The 22506-nt window shown below is 44.2% G+C and overlaps 1 protein-coding gene across 1 annotated transcript in view; it reads left to right on the top strand.

Moving 5' to 3' along the window:
* Positions 1–1022: 1022 nt before the first annotated feature.
* EFCC1 (EF-hand and coiled-coil domain containing 1) overlaps positions 1023–22506 on the top strand; it is a gene marked incomplete at its 5' end in the record, with an annotated part of 52175 nt that continues 30691 nt past the window's right edge. The window contains 3 exon segments of the mRNA XM_082059895.1: positions 1023–1703; positions 3016–3421; positions 3424–3476. Coding sequence (XP_081916021.1) covers positions 1023–1703; positions 3016–3421; positions 3424–3476 — 1140 coding nt within the window.

Raw genomic sequence — 22506 nt, 5'->3', positions numbered from 1 at the left:
TTACCTGCCCCGAACAACCTCAGGGGGTCCCCCACCCACACCCCCTGCCCAAGGGCAGCATTTGCACCCAGCACTGAGCGCCCTGTCCTCCCCGAGGGATGCTGTAGGTGCACCTACCTCTGCTCCTTGCCCCGTCTGCTGGGTGGACCTTGGACCTGCGCTGTAGCCTTTCCACCAGCCTTATCTGCTGCTGCTCTCGACAGGACTTGTTGCATGGACCCCCAGACCTGGTTTACCCCCTTGCCTCATCTGAGACTGTTAATGGAGCCTGTTATCACACCCCAACTTTGTCAGCCTCTTCAGAACTTGGCCGCGATCGATGCCACAGTCACCTCTGCTGGTGGAGCAGCCCTGCTCCCTGACTGCAGCTGTGTTCAACAACACAGGTCCTGCTCCATAGGCAAAATGTGACAAAAAGTGCTGCTTTGGAAAGCTGTCACTGGAACCAGTTTAACATGTATGCAGCTTTGTCACAGACAACAGCTTAAAAAATACATTACGATACCTTAAAGACACATCTACAGAGCTGAAAAAGCCTGAGCAACAGAAGCGTGATCAACTCTTTTAAGCACGTTAGTTTCCTTAATTTAGTGGAACCACCCATTCACAAGTGTTACTCATCAAACCGGATTCTGTAATGCTATCGTTTTGCTCGTGCTACAAAGGAACCAGAAAGAAATCAGTTAAGAAGTAAGAAAAAAAACTTCGAGGTCCGGCTTGGCTGACACCCTTTTCCTGACGGACAAACGGAGCGGGGTGGCACCTGCACAGTGAACCCCGCAGAGCCGGGGACCCCAGGCAGCGGGCGGCTCTTGTCCACCGCCAAAAGCAGCCCCCGTTGAGAGGGGGGCGGCCGGTGGGAGGAGAGACCCCACCACCGCGGACACCGGAGCCCCGGGCGCGGCGGGAGCCCCAGTCCCCGGCCACCGCCCCACGGAGAGCGGGCGGGACGGGCGGCGGGGCGGGGCGGCCGCCGCGGGGCAGGAGGATGCTCGGGGAGCGCGGCGGGACAGGCGGGCGCGATGGAGCCGCCTGAGGGCTGGGACCCGTACGGGCGGCCGGCCCGCAGGACGCAGTGGCTGGTGAGCGCCCTGGCCTACCACTACGGGCTGGACCGCGGCGTGGAGAACGAGATCGTGGTCCTGGCCACCGGGCTGGACCAGTACCTACAGGAGATCTTCCACCACCTGGACTGCGCCGGGGCGGGCAGGATCCCCGGCGAGGACTTCCGGACCCTGTGCCGGGTGCTGGGGCTGGAGGAGGCGGCGGAGGCGGCGGCGGACCCCGAGGAGTGCGCGGGGCTGTGGGACGGGCTCTCGGCCGAGCTCACCTTCCGGCAGTTCCACGCGCGGCTCTGCGGGTACTTCAGCAGCAAGGCGGGCAGCGCCCCGCGCCGCGCCGTGCCGCGCCTGCCGCTGGGCCGGGAGAGCGAGCACATCGAGACCCAGATCCGCCTGCGCAGCCCCCGCCGGCGCCGCCGCCACCCGGCCGGGCCCAGCGCGGCGGGGCGGCCCGGAGAGGAGGCGGCGGAGCGGCGGGCGGCGGGGCCCTGCTCGCCGGAGCGCTACGAGGAGATCGTGGCGCTGGAGCGGGCGGAGGACCGCATCGCCAAGCTGGAGGAGGAGAACGGCAGCCTGCGGGAGCTGGTGGAGGACATGCGGGCCGCCCTGCAGAGCAGCGACGCCCGCTGCCTGGCCCTGCAGGTGGGTGCGCGCCGGGCCGGGGCCCCAAGGCAGCCCTGACTAAAGCGCGGCTTAGCAAAGATGCTGCTCTCGGAAAACCAGTTCAATAACCTCGCCGCCCACACCGATTCACACGAGGAGCATGGCAGACACCTAAACCGCTCCTTCATCCTTGGCAGTTACTTTTTAACAAAGTTTTCCTACATAGGAGGAAAGGTGTAACATTATATATAATGGTTGTAACTTTATATACAAGGGTTGCCCTGAAAACTACCCTGCTGAAATTGTACAAGACATCAATTTAACAAACTTAAGTGTATAAAACGCTGCTTTTTCTGCAGTCAGTTATATACCAGCTATGCACTGCTGTGTTTTTTCCCAAAGTAAGAAAGAACTTTTGGATTCTTACCCGCACAAGCACATACCACGATTCAGTCATAAACACCTGAGAGCTTTGCCTTGAACGGGGGAACTGTGTTTGACTCAGAGCTGCTGCCAGTTCTGCAGCCGGGCTGGTGAACCGGCTCTGGCTCCCATGCAGAGCCCTGTTAACTCGGGCTGGGTTCCGTTCTGCACTGGCTCAAGTGAAACACATTCCTAACAGCAGTTAAATGGCTCTGGCATGAAATAGCACAGAGCAGGCAAAGCACTGCAGGGCTGAGTTCACCGGTTGCTCTGGCAGGTCTGACTGGGTTGATTTGACACTAACACAGCGCTCACGCAGCTCTGCCCCACGGCCGACACTTCCGTGTCGGATTCTGTAATGCTATCTGGCCATGCATCTCCGCAATGTCCAGCGTGGAGGCTGAAAGCCACTTTTGGTACTTTCCTTTGAAAAGTGAAAGGCCATCAGAAGCAAATGTGAAATTCCAGTCAAAGGTCCCAGGAAGAATCAGAAAGACAAAGCCCAGAGGTCCAGAACACCACCAGCTGCTCTCTGTTTACTTCTACTGAACACAAAAAACAGAACTGGAAGTATTTTTTTCAGAATACTTGCTTTTTGAGGACAGACTAAAGTAATGAATTAAAGCTGTACAGAAACTTGTGCAATAACCTAATTTTCCACTTTAATGAGCAGTTTTAAAATTTGATTTATAGACACATATTAAATGTGTTTATATATAAAAAAAACACTTTCCAGAGACTCTTTCCTTGTCTGTGTTTCACAAATTTAAGTAGCTTATTCATTGCTGATCAACCATGTATCGTAAAAAACAAAAGAAAACCACCACACACAAAAACCAAACCAAACAACAATCCAAACATGCTCAGTCTTGATTAAAATGTCAGTTTAAAATGCATCAATTTCACCCCGCTTTCTGCTCCGTTACAGGTAGGACTGCGGAAAAGCCACGCTAACCATAAGGAAGAGGGGACCTGTTTTATAGGGAGTAAGAGACAATTAGTGCAGAACAGCTCCCAGAGCAGGTGCCTTCAAAGCGTGCTGGAGGAAGTGGAACTCATCCGGAGCTCCAGGGACGGGCAAATTGAAGAAGCGATGAGGTTCAACCAGGAGCTGGAGAGGGAGCTGAAGAGCTCGCGGGAAGCCCTGGTCAGCCTGGAAGATTGTAACCGGAACCTGAAGAGGGAACAGGCAGAAATGAGGAGGAAGGTTGAAGAGGCGAGACACGCCGTCCTCAACAGCCTGGGCAAGGTGAAGGAGCTGGAAGTGAAAGCTAACAAAGTGCCACATCTGCAAATATACATTCAGCAGCTGGAATCGGAACTGCGGCACTACAGGTACGTTTGAGTCTGTTAAAACATGCCTATGAAATCACAGTAATGGAGCACAAGGTAGCTTGAAAATCACTGGTTGTAGGTATTAAATGTCTCCAAATAAATCTTCTGAAGTACAGCCTGAGGGAAATTAGGAGCTGCTTATCGATTTTCTTGGCAGGGATCCATAACAGAACCGGGCCTGGTCAGTGGAAGGTTGGCCAAAATCAGGATGCTGAGCTCCAGGGAGCTGGAGTTGCTCCTCAAACACACAGCAATAGGACTCAACATAGTAATACTGCAGGAAAGCCTCAAAAGAAATTGCCGACAGTCCTTCAGAATCCATTTCTAAAACACTTATTTTTTTCACCTTAACTAACTAATATCAGTTCAGACATTTCCTGCTAATGAAGTCAGCCATGCAAAGCCAGCAGTGATGGATGGATGGATGGATGGATGGCTGATACTCCATGTCCTACGGGAGCTGTTCAACTGGTCGTATCAATTGGAGAAAAACACACCAGGCAGCTTCTGGGTAGCGGTTTTAAACTCTGCTGGGACTTGATCACTTTCTCACTGGCAGAAGATGTAATACTCCAGAAAAGTTAAAACGCTTCCCTAAACCCACACACTAATATGGGGGGGGGTCAAGCAGAAAATACATGATCCATCCAAACCCCACTTCTGTAATAGCATAAAGAAATGTTCGCAAAACTCAGAAAGTTGGTCACAAATTTAGTAGCTCGCTGCTTTGGTGCTTTTTATCTCAGACAAAACTTGGACTCGCTGATGGTTGCTAAGTGCCAGGTAATTCTACCCAAGTTTCAAACTGACTGAGCAAATGAGTTGCTGCTTGTATTTTTACTGACCCAAAGTAAAACTAATATTTAATATTTTTTCCTAACTGTACTACAGCTAGTATTTCAATATATTGTCTATTCTCAACTCCTTGTCGCTTCCTAAACTTATACTTCCTCTGTTTGCTTGTAAGAAGAATCATAGGGAGTTATTTGTAGCATCATAGCCATTGTACTCTTTTATGAAGTGAGGAAATTCTAAAAATAATCATTTTATCCGGTGTCTTTCTGTACACATTGTGTATGTTAATACCTGCATGGTGGCAGAAGATAAAAGCATTTATTTAAACATCTATAGGATTTTTAAAATAGTGTGAGGGCATGTAAAGTCCAAGATGACTGTCATTTACAGAGATATCGGGATGAAGGATCCAGCTCTCAGTGCTGAGACATCCCACTGCTCATCCAGTCTATCAAGTTCTCCCTGGCATGAGGACTTAAGAGGAGTTCTTGTCCTGCCGAATTGCTTTTCCAAAGTATGATGAAGCATAAAAAATTGCCTTTAAGCAGGTAGAGATGAACTAGTTAAAGACAATAAGCCATGTCAACTGGGTCTTGCAGAGCAGGAACTTCTATGGGTTGCATTAAAACGTGTGAGTTTAAAAATATGTAAATTATGTTTTCTTTGTAAAGTAATCTTAATCTGTAATATTTATTTTAAAATTGCATGCTAGTTTAAAGCGAGTGTGAAGCTCAGAAATGGTGCTAGACTGACCATTTGGAAACTACACCCCATTTTTAGCTGCACAGCACATTGAGCACGGGACCAGGGCAGGAGCCTGTAATGGGGCATGATGCTATATGAGACACAAAGCACTGTCCACGTAACACGGCTCTGGGCTTGAACAGCTTAACAACAGAGCTGCTTAATGATCTATGGTCATATTCCATGGCAGATGGAATCCCATAATTCCACGTATGCCACAGTGTAGCACAGAGATACCCAAACTGGCAGAAAATGGTTTAGTTAAGCAGGGCAGAGCTCTGTGATGAGAGTTTAACACTAGCACATTTCTCAGCATGTATTTAATACTCCAGTGAATAGTTTTCTCCATTTCCACATGCCACAAAGAGCTGGTGAGCAGGTAGGCAGGATCTCGGTTCAGCAAGAGCTAACGCTGCCAGGCAGCAGTGGGGAGAAACGGGTGGGGATTTGGGTATTCTGCAGAAAGCATTAGCCATTGCGGATGTGTCTGCTGAGCATTCACCCTCCCTGGCGTGGCAGGCCACTCTTTCCCTCCAGCCAAAGCCTGAGTTCTTCCAGAGAGGATCATATTCAAGATTTAGACCAGTCTATGAGCGTTACATGCTGTTCCTGTTTATACTTTCATATTTATAAAGTAAAATATTTATTCTTTTAGATTCAGATTTTCAAAGCTCTTTAAGTATCTAACTCCCACTTCTAGACCACTGTCTATACCAACTTGCTATTGTTTAGACTTGGAATCACAAAAATGACTTTAAATTATAACCTCTCACTCATGAAACAACATGGTTTCCATCTATTCAGGAAATTGTTTAAATACCTACAAGTGATTACACGTTTTCCTAAATTACGGTACCCAATTACAATTGCCTTTTCTGCCCACAGATTCTTATTCCTGCAAATTTAATGCAAAATGTCGCTATCAACATCCCTGGTAGACGTTTGCTGACTGAAGTTTGTATGACTTGAACTTTTTCTGAGGACAGGTTCCTGTATCAAGGTTTGAAAAGTCCCTATCACGTTATGAGGCTCCTAAGCCAGCCTAGCTGACCAAATAGTTTATCAATGCTTCTTGTGTTGAGGTGCGCATCCCATTCTTCCTACCCTGGATGCACGCGTCAGGTTTTGGTCCCTTTCTCCACCGTTAGGTATTTGTACTGTCTTTTATTTTTTAATCCCTCTCAATTTAATGAGTTAGCTCAGATACTTTTTTAAAGGTAGATTTCAAGAAATTCCTTACTGAAAAGTAGGAGTTAAATTCATTTCAGAGAAAAGAGATGTCAGAAGAAATTGTATGTTTATCATTGGTATCTTATAAAAAACACATAATTCACAATATCCAGCAGAGTTTAGGAAGACCCGCAAGTCCCATTTGTTCTGCAGTGCTGCCCAGACAGTCATTCTCAGTTTGTACTGGTGCACTTGATTTCATTTTCCCAGGTACAGGACTTTTCATTTGTCCCTGAAGCTCAACTGAAGCTCAACTTGTTGATTTTTGGACAACTGTTTCGGCTTCTTAAGATGACATTGGAACTAACGTCCATGTCACTGTCATTCCCTCCCAGCTTGGGCTCAATTGCACATTTGTATGTAGGCTGGAAGCCTAAATGAGCATCCTGGCTGCGTCCCAGGACAGATTCTGGTGACCCCACTTGCTGTTCTCTCTTTATTTGAGAGCAAACCATTAACAGCTATTCCCTAAGGGCTTATTTTTTTCAGTAAGTTTTGCTTCAGCTCAAGCTGACACCATCCATGTATTCTAATATAGTCCTATGATTTATGAGCATTATTTATAAGACTGCCACATATAAAAATGTTACTGCAATAAAAATGTCACATCTACTGCTTCTCTTTATCCATTCAGCCATTTTCCCTGTCAGAAAAGGAAATTTGATTCATTTGACATGAATTGTTCTTGCCAAATATAAGTTGGCTCTATTTTCTATACTACTTTATAGGTGGCTTCAAAATTGATTACTTAATAAAGTTTACAGAGTTTAAAGTTTTCTCCTTAATAGCATTGGAGGGAATAACAGAATTTAACAACCTTTTTTTTTGATCCCAGTGTAACAAATAAAAAGAAAGGTCATTTAGAATCGAAATAGACTTCACAATGGAGATGTTCACAGAGGGTTTATGTTGCTGTGTTAGCCACTAGCACAGTAATTACATAGGTCAGTGGAAGGGGTCATAAAATACCAAAAATGCTTCCCATATGCATGGTCTGTCTCCCAAATTACTTAATTATCCATCAGCATTTATATGTGTTAATGCATAGGAATCCTTTTCGCATGGAATGCAGAAAGGCTTGTTTCATCCCCTCATATTCTCTTATAAATATGAAGATGGAGGCATAATTTCCTCCATTTTTTTCTTTCATGATGTCACCAGTCTTAATTTTTCTAAAAAGCTATGCTCTAGCTTATCCTGCATCCAAAGTAGTTATTTTCTCTTAGGAGGTGGGGCCCTGATCTTTTCAATAATTTCTCAGGTTATCATTTATTCTGCAGAATATAACATGACAGGCCAAACAGATCCAAATCAATAATGCAGAAACAGGAGAGGAATATGGAAATATTCCCAACTGATACAGTCAGCTCCATTAGGTGAAGAAACAAAAGCCGTAGCAAAGAAACACTAATCCACCAAAGGAGGTTCCATCACAGAACAACAGAATGATTGGGCTTGGAAGGGACCTCTGGGGATCTAGTCCAAGCCACCTGCTAAAGCACATTTTATATTTAGGCATTCTAGAACTGTTCTTCTATTCAAAGAAATAGACATTAAATAAAGAAAATCTGGACCACTTTCTGCTTGATGAGTGTCATCAGTATCTGGATGAACTGATGTCATCTCATCTTATTTTGTTATTCTGCTTGTGCCTGATATTTTCTTCTATGTAAGACTGTAAGATGTTGTGTAGAAACTTGTGCAAAACCCCAGACCTTTTAGGTTTTTTGGGAAGTTAACAGTAACAGGAGGATATGCTCCCATCATATGAAGCTTAGTCTACTTGCATGTCTCTAGTCACAGAAGAATCATGAGCTAAGCAAGCAAATTAGATTACTACTCATTTGAAACACTTTACAGGAACATTTTGATTTCACACAAAGGTATAATGGAAGGTATTGTTATATATGGTAGAGAGAATTGCACAGAGCAATTGAAATACACTGGCTTGGCATTGAAGAAAATGTGTATCATCTCTTTCTATGGAAGGGCTGGTTTTATTTCAAATGCAGGAAGAGTCTTTCAGTCCTTTCTAATATTAATAATACTTGCTTCCCATAATAATGGCAAAACGTTTACTTCAAATCCACTCAAATTAATGCAAGTTTATCCCCAAGGAAGCTTGTGCTTGTGTGCTAATTCTGACTCTGGAAATGTAGCGAGTTCTCTGGCCTGTCTCAGTCTGGGCTCTCAGTTACACAGCATTTATCCTTGGGAGACCTTCCCTGTTCTCACTAAATCCTCCTTTTCATCCGGCTTGCCTGCTTTGCTGTGCGGGGAGTAAATCACTGCGAGCACAATGGCGATGCCACGCACGGGGCCGCTGCCCGGTGACCGTGTCCCAGGCTCCCTCCCCAGCTCCGGAACCCGCCATAACCGCCCCTCGGCAGCCCCCTCGCACGTACCTTCCTGGGGACGAGGAGACTACTTCGAATCATGCTAATGCCTCCTACGCCAGAGAGGTTCTTTTTCCCCAGAAGGTGTGCCGTCGGTGTTTCTGCAGCTCCTCTCCTTCAGTTTGTGCCTGGAAATCCAGGCAGCGGCTTGGGGGAGTCCCCCCAGCCTTCTGGCTGCCCTGACAAGCTGCATCACACCTCTCTGGTTTTACAGTCTTTCCCCAAGAAATTAGACACCTTTTACTAGCCATACTTTCTAGGTGATGCAACATATAATGCATCTTATGCCAGCAAAAATTTCATACACAGAGATAACTTTAAATTAAAGAAAAAGCCTAGACCCCCACCCCCTTTCAAGTGGTTTGATAAGACTGGACTCCCTGTCAGCTATACCACTTGACAAGAACATCTCCCAGAACAAAGTCACTGTCTCGCTGTCATTGCAAGAACCCAAATCAAGCAGAAATGTCCTGGCTCACAAGCAGGACTCAGCTGCAATGCTCTGGAGCACTGGGCGAGCTCCCGCACAGACCTCTCTGCACCACGGGTCAGCAGTCGGTGACTTGGTGCCACAAAGGCTCCCTCGGTACCTCCTGCCTGCTGGGCCCAGCTCGCCGCAGACAGGACATCGCTGCCGTGTGCTGCTGTTCTGCCCGATTTATGGGCCTTAGAATTGCATTAACCTCAATACCACCCATCCAGCAGGGCCTGACACTTCAGATCCCGCTGCATGCAGATACAAGCACAGCAAACTGGATGTGCTGGGGCTGTTCTGGGAATGAAGTCATCAGCCTGACAAGGCTGGATCTGTGCATCTCTCTTCACCTAAAAGCCGACTAACGGCACTGTAGGACAGCTGCATAAAGAGAACCATTGTTTATTACCAAGAAAAACGCATCTGTAAGCCGAGCGCTTGTAGCCTCCTGTCACATAACATTACAGCTCATTACCAACCTGGGGACCAAGAGGACCCTTATGTGTTGCCTACACAGTCACACATTTGGCCTTGCTGTGTTTCCTAAGCAAACCTGACCCGTTTGTAGCTGCTTCTACGCAAAAGAGTGCTTGTAGAAAAGGACGCTGGCCGGGGTGCTCGGGCTTTTCCCCAGCTCGCTGCCAGGACCCTCTGTTCTGCCCTCAGCTCGTACACTCCCGAGATCTGACCTGCTGAATACCTCACCAGCATCCCTTTGCTTATAGGAGAAACGAGAGCGTAACTGGGCAAGAAATCTTTTACTGAATGGGAGTCTGCCAGACCTCCCCAAGAGATGCTTCAAAGAACCAGAAGTACTTTAAAAATATACTTTTCCTTCAGGTCAGTTTTGTAAGACAAAGTACTGACACATAACCTCAGCGTGTAACCTGTGGCTTAAACCTGGGGCTTCTACATTGATCTCTATGGATGTCAAAGGTATTGACCAAAAAATGAAGTAAAAACACCAGGGCCGAGACCACGAGGGGACCAGAGCATGGACAAGGGCTCCAGTCAGGCACCTCAACACGTATATAGTATAAAGTACTCAACAACTCCACTGAGTCACTCCAGAGAGAAAATCAAACCAAATCAACCAACCCCATTTCAAGTGGGTTCAGCGTGAGTCGTTTTTGCTGTCAATTCCCACAACTTACATTGAAAATCAAGCACTGCTTATCATCTACGCTCAGGCACAAGCACAGAATTCTGTGTTCTTTTAAGCTTTTTAATCTGCTGGGTGAATAAAAAGGGAAGACATTTTATTTTTTCTCCATAAAACTTGAAAGTTACTTCATGAAAATAGGAGAGGAGTTCTACTATAGCACAAGAAGCGATTATTTACTCTTTGCTCCTCATTTCGCTTTCCTCCCGGATATAAAATAGATGAGGTAGTTTGTAAGACAGATGCTGACAACTCAAGTGTTCAAATGTTAAACTAATTTGTTATGCTAAACTAGTCTGCTCTTGGAATATAGAGGGATTAATGACCTGCAGGGGAGGACACCTCACCTCTTGAATACATCCCCAAACCAACAATGATACGACAAGTGAAGTCACCCTAAACTAGCTCAAGGGAAACTTGTGTATATTATGCTTAAAAACCAAAACTCAACACAAAGCCTTTTTAATTTGTGCACCAGAAAAAAGCATGGAATGCTGCAATGGGAAAATGCCCGCAGGACCAACCCACGCAAAGCCATGTCCTTTATTTGCCAGACATATGTTCTGTTTCAGCAGCTTTCTTCAACCAGTTGCCTATTAGAGTTGGCCGTCCCAAGAAAGAAATCAGTCTGGCCTTTTGATAGATGTACAGGAACTATTCTGTTATTTACTTAAATTCTCAGAAAAAATAGATACTAAATTACCTGCAGACCTGGGGAATATCTAGCAAGTCAAATTAGTTGACTCCATGACTTCACTGGGAACTTGCTATAACGCAAACCCGCAGCCAAATGAAGTTCTCAAGCCCCATTCTTGGAGTAACACAGGCGGGAGCCCAAGACTTTCAATCCCCCGATGTTCCTGGGGACACTGCCGGGGATACTCGTGTAGAGGCGGATAGTCAATCTGTATTTAAATCTGTCTAGATGGGGGATGAGCTTGTGTATCTCACTGATATTAGGAAATGTAATATAGGCAATTTCTGCATCTAATCTTAAAGCTTCACATGCTGAGATAATCCCAAATGGGCAACTCAAACACAGACTGAGATTTTGGGGGGCAAAAGGGGGAGAAGAAGAGCAGGAGAATCAGCTGGTCATAGTATTTGCTTCAGTACATTACCAAGAAAAGGTATTTCTATGGTTTCTAATGTGGAACCTGTGTGCTCAAGTCAAGCAACCTGGAAGCTGTAAGATACAGCAAAGGCTGGCTTTAGTTATTATTTACAGAGATAATTCTTATCTATAAAAAGAAAGTGTACATTTTTATAAATTTTCATAATGACCATCTGAAAATTTGATAAATTCTGATAAAAATTAATAGATACACATGTCCTTAAAGAATCACAAGGTTGCAGCTCAACTGCAAAGACTGAAAATGTAAATCATGGGTTGAAGCTTGGTGATTATTGCAGATATCTGTATCACAGAGTGCTGCTTGCAGTTATTCACCAATGCCATTTCACATAGAAGTGTACTTTATGAACAAAACGGTTGGAAAATAAATGCCAAGTATAAGCTTTGAGCATGACGCATCTTTAGGAATTTGCTTCTGTACAAGTAAGTTCAGCCTTCACAGCATCGGTCTTCAAACCACTTGAAAAACAAGGTGTGGAGGCTGTGATTGACTGTGCTGCAGTCCCTCCTTGTTTGTGCCTGAGCTCCAAGTGCTAATTGCCATCACATCACACAGCTGCCCCTTCCAGAAAAGAGGTGCCAAGTGTTAGGAATCAAATTACACTGGAAAGACCTCAAACCTTTCAATAAACCTACAGAATAAAACCAGGCCCTGCGCTTTGTTTTGTGAAGAGTCTCTTTTCACAGCACAACGTTTCAGGGAAGGTTCATGATGTCACATTAATCATAACACCGAAAACTGTGGCATTCACAGCACATCTGCTCTGCCTTTATTCTCCGTACCTGACCCCATCACATGTCCTTGGCATTAGTTCACATCACATCAAAGTTGCTGGAACTGCGTATGGTGAGGCCAGCCAAGTTTAAAGCAGAACATTGTCAGGTTTAAGCTGAGCTCTGACTATAGTTTTTTCTCCCTCCTGGAGCCGGTAGGTCTCAGCAGCGCTCTGCTTAGCAGGAAATTACACAGGACAGAAATACGAGCAAAGCAAAGCCAATCCTCATGAAAACTGTCCAAAAGTAGGTTATGCAACCCATTTCTGTCTCAACATCTACCCAAAGGTGGGATTTCCAACAGCATATATCAAACTGGGGATACACCTGTATTTTGTTACGCATTGATGTGCTGAGAGGGCAGCGTCGCTGCATCAGCATCACACCCGAGCAGCGCGCAGCCCCGCGTTCCGCAGAGCTGCACGGCGCAAGCACCAGCTCTGGGGATCCATTCAGCTGGGTTTAAACTGCACAGCACCAGCGCTGCGGTTAATTCAACCAGTGTTACACTGCACAACACAGGCCTGCCCTTAAAATCGCAGGTCTCCGATACTCCGCACTGCAGAACAGGGGCATCGATGAGGCTGCTTACAGGGGTTTAATTGGGTGGCCTGACACAACTGGCGTGAATGAGGTGAACAGACGGACCCTCTCACCTACACCGACTGCTCCGAGTTCATTTAGACCCAGGCGAAATACTGGGGGTGAATAGGTCATCCTCCAAAAATATAGCTTGGAAACAGTTTAAACCAGTTTAGGTTGCCTCAGGGAAGATTTCACATAGACAAAATTAAAAAGCAGAAAAATTGTCGTCTTTTATTTGGATGTTTTCTTGCTGGAGTGTTTAGATTTTTCGTATTGGAATGACATTAAATCAGTGTCGCTAAATTGAATTTCAAAATACCATTTTAAGGCATTAAAAAGAAGCAATTAAACCAAAACAAAATATATTTCATTTCATATTGAAGAGGCAGTTTCCTTAGATATAAACTTTTTTTTTTTTTTAAAACTCAGCTTTCTAGTTCAATCAACTAAAAACAATAATAAAGAAAATATCAGAACAGCTTAAGCAAAAGTTACATGACGAGCTGGTCTCTGGTCTGAAACATCCGTGTTTCCATCAATGAATGTGTATAGCTCTGCTTAATTCCCAATACTAACCACAGTCCCCAGGGACAATTCCCTCAGCAGAGGGGAAAGGACAGGTGAACCAAAGCCAGGCATGCCGCTGGCTGCTGCTGTCGGGCGCGCGGCCCTGCCTGCGCGGGGGCTGCTGCGCAGAAGGAGTTTTCTGCCTGTGAAATATGAACAGCATGGGCAGAATATTCCTGGGTGAATGCGCCGACTTTGAATGAAAGACCTTTCAGTGGAGCCGGGGGTTGGTATCTTTCAGAAAAGTTATGATTAATCTCTATACAAAATGATATAGTAGGTCTATTCTTGGGCTGTCAATCTGACACTTGCTGCCTTTGTCCCTTGTTAAATCAAACGTTCTTTGTAGCACAACGTCCTTCCTACTGGTTGTGTGGCGGCTCCCTCTGTTCGCTCTCTCCTGTTGTTACCCACCTGCTTTGCGCTCTGTGCTTTGGGGCTTTTTTGTTCGTGATGATTTACAGTTTACGAATGATGCTCCAAATGCATTTTAAAATAGGAAATTTTACAAAGTAAAGAAATGTAAAGCTTTTTAGGTGAATACTATGCAGTACGTCAATGATCTAAGCTCTGAATTCACAGCAAACATGATTAAGGATGTAAAGATCTTGAGAGTTTTGAGGTGTTTAAATCTGTACTTTATATAATTGGAGATACTGTGAATCCCTAAGGTTTGGCACTGGTTGTGAACTATTCAAAGTTATTTATACTTAAATTGCAGCTCCTGAACCTTACCAGCCAAGGCTCTGCTCCTGTGAACAGCACTGTCTTGCATCAGAGAAGTCAGGTTACTAGAATCTAGACTGCCTCTTTACCAAATGACGTTGTTCTAAGAACAGAAGGTTATTAGTGCTGGAAAGGTAGCAATTATTTCCTCCTCTTCCAAGCAAAGAGAACGTTTCTGTGGCAGACTCCCGTGGACTGGCTAAATTAACGGAGCTCCGTTTGGTGAACGAGCATGACACACAGCACAGAAATCACCAGCGAGTAATTGATGCTTTGCTGCCTCACGTACTCAAGCCAAAACGTTAATTCTATTAATCTACGTTTACCTGTCATTATACACAGGAAATAAACAGAAAATAACCCCTAAAGAAAGTGATGAGGGCAGAGCCTACAAAGGACACCCAGAGCTCTCCAGTTTATCTGGTCAGCCCCCGGCAGGCAGAGCTGAACCTGCAATTCCTTCCCTTCATGGGCTCTGTAAAGAAAGAAAAGGCCACAGTGAACAGGAGTGGGGGAGAAAGAGCAGTTCTGCTCATTACTGTGAAAAAGGAGCTGTCAAAGTGTCAGCTTCTTTCATCCTCCCCAGCCTTTTTCTGACCCGGGGAATGGAAGCTGAAATCAAACAGTCAGAATGAATGATGGGACCGCGCAGTCGGTACAAAATAAAACCAGGGGCTGTGGCGAGCAGGACAAAGGGGCCCAGGAGCCACCAGCTGGCTCTGGGGTTCCCTTGTTTCGGTAGCAGAGGCTGGTGCTGGGGCAGCCCCGGGGGACACAGCCACCCCCTCGGGCACCCCAACCAGAGAACGAACCCGGAACACAACCAGGGGAACGCAGATTGAAGCTGCAGCAAGGGTCAGGGGCTGGTTCAAATACAGTTTGAACACCGGCAACACCAGCGGCTCGTTTTAACGAGGGTCTGTGTTGGAGGAGAGCGGTGTGACCGCTCACCATAGGTGCGATGAGTGTCAACTGGGACCTTGGCAACATGTGCTGCTTTGCCGTGCTTATGAAAATGATAGAGTTTTTCCATCGCTTTATAAATGGAACTGTAAAACCATGATCTGGCACAGAATACAATATAAAAAGTGCCAGGTCAGAGATGAGTGCTATAAAACAGGTGTAAAAAAAAAAGTTTATGTGGTTTAGCTTGTATAAGTTTAAAGGGGTTTTTTTGGCCTCAGTTAAACAAATATACATTGCATATATAATTAATGAACTTAGTGGATTATATGCATTATAGCTTTACATTTTTAAAAGGTTAATTTGTGTTAAAAGAAAGGGTACCCTGTCATAATTAAAACCCATGATATATCAAGATGTTTCTCTCTCATTAAAAACACTGCAGAAGATACCATAGTTCAGGCTGAGTCTGAATTCATCTCTGGAATTAAAAGCAGTAAAGTTCCGCCTCAATAATTTGAGTAATTTCTCAACTAAAAATGCACTTTGAAAAAGACACTTTATGTATCACATGGTGAGGAAAGCAACTATAATCTCATTATCATTTGATTTTTAGAAAAAATAATGCTGAAAATAAAAAATAACTCAATTATTCAAAATGTTAAAAACAAGGACCAACTATGGAGAAGTGCAGAATGAATTTAGGATACTGAGTGACTGGATGATGAGAGGTGATGCCACCTGAATGAAAACTGATGGACTTCCAGGGTAAAAACAAACCAACTAACCAGCCAATCTCAAACAGCAGTTCAAGCTTCAGTGGAACAGATACAGGAATGGACTCTGAGCTTATTATAACTGCCTAGGAATTATATCTTTGAGCTTTATAACTCTAGGAATGTATCTATTCAGTTGCTGAGCTGCAGTGAAGAAAGCAAATTTAACATTAAAATTTATTAGGAGGGGAATAGAGAACAATACAAAAAAATAATTATGCACATTCAGTGAGCCTTCCACCTGCAACAGAGTAAAACTGGAAAACGCAAAAAGCATGGAAAAAAACCCATGGAATGTATCTCAGCCACTTGCAGATGGAGAAAAGAGCTGAGGAAAGAAGCCAAATGGGTCTATAAACTTTCGATGGAGGTGGCAGGTTTGAAGCAGACCCACAGAAGCGGTTCTTACCCAGCAGGTAAAGCCGGCTGTGCAGTGTCCTCCTGCAAGGGGCTGAGCTTGATCAAATGTTACGTGGGTTAAGAAAGCAACTAAAATACCCAGGTAAAACAAAACAAAACAAAAACCCTAAGCAAGCATTAAATAGAAAAAGGACAGGTCACCAAGGAACTCTGCACACATGCTGCAGCGAAAGGCCAGCGAGGGGCCGACGGACGATCAGGGAAAGGTGTGTGTCGGTATTCAATTAGAACTTGGGATGTACATAAAATGGCAAACTACGGTTTGATATTCGGAATGTCTGTAACACTGCCTCGTCTCCATCTGCAAGAGTCCCAGGTCATTGCTCTGAGAATCAAGCTTCCCTCACACAGCTGCAGTTTAAGAGGCCATGCTCTAAGCTGAGCCCAGACTTGGACTTAAGACCACAGCTTTGGAAGAATCATTGACATCTTTCCTTCACACCAGTTTCCCCATCTAAAAAGTCAAGATTATAACGACCACAGAAGTAGGCAGCTATTACCCACATTACTTAATGGTTCTTTAAGATAGGAAAGGTCCCTTAAGATAGGAAAGTATGAACTACAAGCTTACAAATGCTGTTTAATTCTTTGTACATCTACATGAGAGGTGGTGAAGTGCTGTTGCTATGAGCCATCATTGATATCTAGATATTACCAGGATTTAAAATGGATGAACTTCTGAGTTAGAGTGATAAATATTAGCTAGAATTTTGGAAAATCACAGAACCCTCTATTTCAGTGTGAGAGCCAATCTCTGACTCTTGGCTTTAGGTGAAAGTTTCCCCCATTAACAACCTATGACAGTATATTGTGCACACTCCTCATCAGCATCTCCTTGTGGGACATGGTGAGCAGGAGACAGGAGCCGGCAGATAAAGAGACCAACCAAAATCTAGTGTGACAAACCCTGCCCAAGTCCCTGCCTTCAGCTCATGCTTTCACATTCTATACTCCGCTGGACAGACGACTGTTGTCCAATCTCCCATCACTTAATTCGTTCCCATTCAAAGGACAGAACTCACACCATTCCATGGAGACACAGGTTTGTGTCACAGCCGTACCAGCGTTGCAAAGATCCTTCCCATCCCTCACTGCCCACAGCAAATTTCAATCCAAAGAGCCAGGCTTAGCGCTTCTGACACGCTGGCACAGCAAATGTTTTCCTATAGAACTGGAAAAGATCATTTGTGAGAGCGTTGGCCCAGTGGTTATCAGCACAGCCTGAGATCTAGGGTGAAGCAGAGAATTTTCAAAATATGTTTATTAGAAATAACATTTACATTTATTTGCTCTTCATGCTGTCTGTCACGGACCTGTGCTGCTACTTCTCTGTTCATATTTTCTCGCTCCACGTTGCTTGGTATGTGCATACATATGCACTATTAAAGATTCTCTTCAATAATTCAGAGGGCTGTGTGATACCTTACATTCACCACGCATACGCAAGTGCCTCACCTATATCTGCCCATAAATGCATGTCTAACTTGGTTTCTGACACACTGTCAGGGAGAGAAAATGGTATTCTATAACCATGGAAAGATAGCCCTGAGATAGATAAACAACATTGTATCTCATTGAAAAAATGAATGTGTTCTAAAATACATTAGGGGGGAATCCTCATTTCCTTTCAACTCCCTACAATGGTACAAGAACAGCCTGACTATCCAAATGGAAGAGAATCAGACAAAGACAGCTGCCCCGTGAAACAGAAAGCTTAAGTAGATTACACAAGGCAGATAATTAAATATATGGCCCACGGTCAGACCTCTTGCATTCTTCACTTAATATTCCTGAGCGAAGCAGTCATTCCAAACCTGGACCAACAGCGTTGCTTAGGAATACAATGGATTTCATTGAAATAGCATGACACTCTCATTAATAAATATACTATGAACACTTGAACTGTACTATTAGATTAATTCAACCATCGTAATAATTTACGGCACCAGAATAACAACTATTCTGTTTTAAATGATGAGAAAGTAACTTTGCATAATACTTTGTTCTGTGCAAATGTGGCCAAGAATTTATGTATAATTTGACCTCTGACATTGATGTTTGTTATTTCAAACATCTATTGTTACAGAGGTTATTGTGTGCTTGCCAGAACCAAAGATATAAAACACAGGCCATATTCTGGATACTTTATTCCTAGTTAAATGTATACATGATAAAGCAGCAGGACAAAGTTACCTGTGTAGATTATTTAGAAAAATCTCATTTAAAACCTGTTCACATGAACATGTCTTGGAGAAGACTGCACACCATAAATTCTACAGACAATATTAAAAGTGAACAAGAATTTAGAAGAGTTGCACTGGGAGTAGATGATCGCCGCAGGTCCCTTCCAACTGAACTGCTCTATTCTATAAGGAGAATTCATCAGTTTTGTAAACACCGCGTTGTAGTTTTCCTCTTCTGGAAATTTTAAAAATAAACCATGTTTTATCAGATTACAAAGTTCCAGGTCAAATCCCCCAAAAGTTTTCCTTCATGGACGGTTTTGTGCTTTTAACTTAGGGAACATTTTTCCATTGTTACAGGTGCGAAGCTGGCAAATAAATATCAATTCATAACAGCACGTGCTGCTCTGCTAGAACTTACGGGTTTGGTAGGTTTTATATATGATGCTAAAGTCAATCTCTAGAGCACTTTTCAATTGGTCACAGACCCACAGGGAACAAAAAAGCATTTAATTATAATAAAATAAATTTGGATGCCGCAGTCATTGGTTGGGAAACAAACCCCCGCACTAGCTGTGATTGGCGTGACAGCCGTTGGAGAGCTGGACTGGCACTGCACTCAGAGTTTATAAGGTTTTATTTTGATTTTATATGTCAAATATGTTGCCACAATATGACATTACTTTGATTTCAGCATTACATATATAGGGTTGGAGTACCCCTTAGAGAACAAGGGGTATATTTTGGAGAGGTGCTAATCACCTCTCGTCCTGCTGGTACTTGCAGTTCTCTGATGGCAGAAAAGATGAGTAAATCTCAGCTCTCTGTGTCTGCCACATCAGCCGTACGGAGCGAGGCATCCAAAAGGGCCGCAGAAGATGCAGTTGCTTGAAACACTACGATCATTACGCTTATTATTCAAAAATCGTCAAATGAAACCTAAACACTGTAAAAAATTACAGGCACTGCATCTTTGGGAAGTTCTTAAGGACTAGAAAGTGATTCTTTCTCAAGCTGGTGTCTCATGAATGCGTTCAGTTTTTCGGCTCACATGTTCTTCTGTACTAACATAGCGACATGAGAAGGCAGCGACAAAGAGCAGCGCTGAACAGGGCAGCACCGTGACTAGAGTTCAAAATCCAGGTTTTCCTCACAGAAACCAAAAAACCCTGTCAACTAATCCCACCCTTGGGAAAAAAATCAGAACTATTCTGCAAGCAAAACCTGGCCTGCTCGGATGCAGCCTTTCCAATTCCGTGGGACCATAGCAGAGACAGAGCTTAGAAACAGTAAATGTGATCTCTTTAAATCCTCTACAAGACCTCTGGGGCTTTGCAATGCACTTTACACGAGCATAGTCTGGTTTTATTAAGCAAGAAGTGGAGGTGAGACACGAGCAAGAGAAAGCGGGCACTCCGCACTATTTAACCACAGCAATATCATCCTCAGTGGGGAGGAATAACTGTCAAAATTAACGACACGGTGCTTTGGAACTGTGAAATGTCAAATACTCAGCTAAGCTTTTACATGTTGCTGTGTATTGATAAGGATCATGGCTGAAAACATTGTGGCGAAACTAGTTCATCCAGCCACAGATGAACAACATGGTGCTTTGGAACTGTGAAACTTTAAATACTCAGATAAGCTTTTACGTGTCTATAAGTACAAGCTTTTATACATCCATTAAATACCACAGAAGTCCAAGTGCACACTCTGTGTGTGGAAATTTCAAAATGCTTGGGAATTATTATTCAAAATGCTTCAAAATTATTGGAACCTGGGAAAAGATTGCTCTGGCCTTCCTCTGGGCCTGGATTTCTGTTTGGAAGCATCCACTATAGCTCCCTGTCAGAGACGGGCAGTGCACAAGATGAAACTCTAAGCTTAGTGTGGTTGTTCCTACCTTCTTATCTTCTTGCATCCATTTAAAGATCAATACATTCTCATGAGCCTTACATTTTGTTTGGATTTCTGTAACTTCTTATATGGAATGGTGATGTAGCATCATGAATCATACTCAAATCAGGCTCCGTGTGGCTTAACTCGAGCCACTGATAATCATTTTCATATATCAAATTGGAGTTCTACATGAGGAAGCTCCAACTTGTGGGCTTATCTCTGTTTAAGAAGGTATGGAAATGTGAACACCATTTTTATTATAGGAGCAATGGAAAATCCTCCTTCAGCTTTCTAAACAACCTCTGCTTCAAGTAACTCCTAAAATCCAAATCAATCCTTTAGAAAACTGTCTTTGTTGTCTTAGAATGCAATTAAAAAATAAAAAACCGACCAAGGTGAATGTCGCATCGTTCTGGGCTTCTCTGCAAACATTTCATCACTCAACTGAATGTTCACACGAGCCTGTATGTGCCTGATGCACAGGACAGCGGGCAGACAGGCAAGGACACATTTGCTACAAATGTCTTCACAAATACTCTAAATGTACAAGTTTAGGGAGCAGTTACAACCCATTACAGTCATGTCTCTGGGCTTAGAATTGTAAAGGCAAATCCTCAGTTCTTCTGCAACTTAGGCAACTTTACTCTTTTTTTAATACAGGAAAAAATACATTTCTTTAAAGTAGTAGCACTAGCAGAATGGCGATAAAACCCCATTTGATCTGCCAGCTTTTGAGCCAAAAGAATCTGACAGCAGTAGAATCCAATGACCATTTCCTGAGCGCAGAGCCATCAGTTCCCCCGTGGGTTCCCGAGGCAGTCACACTGACGTTAGCACGAGGGAGTCACAGAAATCCCATCCACACCAGTAGCACATATCTCTCGGACTGGGATGTGCTGGAAAAAACTCATCATTTCATGAGCAACTGTGTCACTGTGGACTCTCTTCCCTGCTTTTGAAAGCTACTACAGTTAGTTGCAGAAACAACAGAGCCCAGAGTTTCCAATGGGATGGGTACGGCTCCGCGGAGCTCCCAGGTGTGTTCGGGGTACCGAGGGTAAGATACAGGGTAAGATACATCTATAAACACGGTTAGTCCCAGTGGACAGCATGGTGTGCACAAAGCTGACACACTAAACAAGCAGCTCTTGTTTTGACAGCCCAGCTATCGGAATCCTACCTCTACCTATCATTTGCAACAGGAAAGTTGCTTTATATGCTCAACCAAATAAAAGCAGACTGCCAATATCACATTGCACAGGGCCAGGAAAAATACTTCCTAGAATCCCAATCAAGGTTACTCTCAATTATTCTACCAAAGGCCTCCCCTCCAGCCCTGCTGGACAGTCTTACAGGTATTTAGAAACGGATCCTTCCTCTTGTTTTCATAGGGTCTAGGTTAGAAAATGCAGCAATTGAAACATTTCCACAGAATCAAAACGCCTGGATCTGATTAAAAGGTTGCAAATAAAGGAAGGCACTGAAGTGCTGCCGTAGGCCAAGACTTTGCTAAGCCCTTTCCTAAACAGTAATGATACACTTGGAAGGAACCATTGATCCTGCACAGAGAACTGAACTAAACAGTGGTTTTAAGGGTCACTGGGAGTTTGTACACATGCCAGCATCTCTCCCCTACACTGCCATGGACCCAAGAGCCGACATCCCCCTTATTCTGAGAAGTGTGTTTAAATAATTCTTAAAGCTGCTGCCAGAAATGTCACCACAAGATATTGTCTGTCATCACCAGCACAGACACCTGGGGGCTGCTCGAGGCAGTTGTGCATGACCTGGGTTTGAAGGCAGCTGAAATAGAACTGCATGGGATATATCCTTTCTTTCTGTTACTAATGATGTGTTTGGGTTTTAACTAAAGATCTGGAAGTGATCTGGCATTTTAAACAAATGCTTCTGCTAGAAAATGAAATTTATGCACCAGAATTTGGGTTTTTTTTAGCAGCTTAGACCCTTCATCAAACCTGGAGCCTTTCATTCTCAAACAAGCATTAGTAGCAGCCTCTGCATCTGAAACTGAGGTCATTTCTATTCCTAGTCAGATGGGGACCTGAAAAATAAGCAGTATTTATCCTAAATATCCCCATTCTGGCCAGGATTAATGCAATTCAATGGGCCTTTGCTAATGCAAACCAGACTTCTGCACACTCATGGGATGCTGTATGACCATGAGCCAGCACTGGGCCCTTGTGGCCAGGAAGCCAATGGGACCTGGGGTGGGTTAGAAGGGGGTGGTCAGTAGGTCAGAGAGGTTCTCCTGCCCCTCTGCTCTGCCCTGGGGAGACCACACCTGGAATCTTGT

Source organism: Streptopelia decaocto, assembly GCF_964273445.1.
Source record: "Streptopelia decaocto genome assembly, chromosome: 8".
Taxonomy (NCBI): Eukaryota; Metazoa; Chordata; class Aves; order Columbiformes; family Columbidae; genus Streptopelia; species Streptopelia decaocto.
The sequence above is the reverse complement of the archived record's forward strand: the minus strand, read 5'-3'. Positions and strand labels throughout refer to the sequence as shown.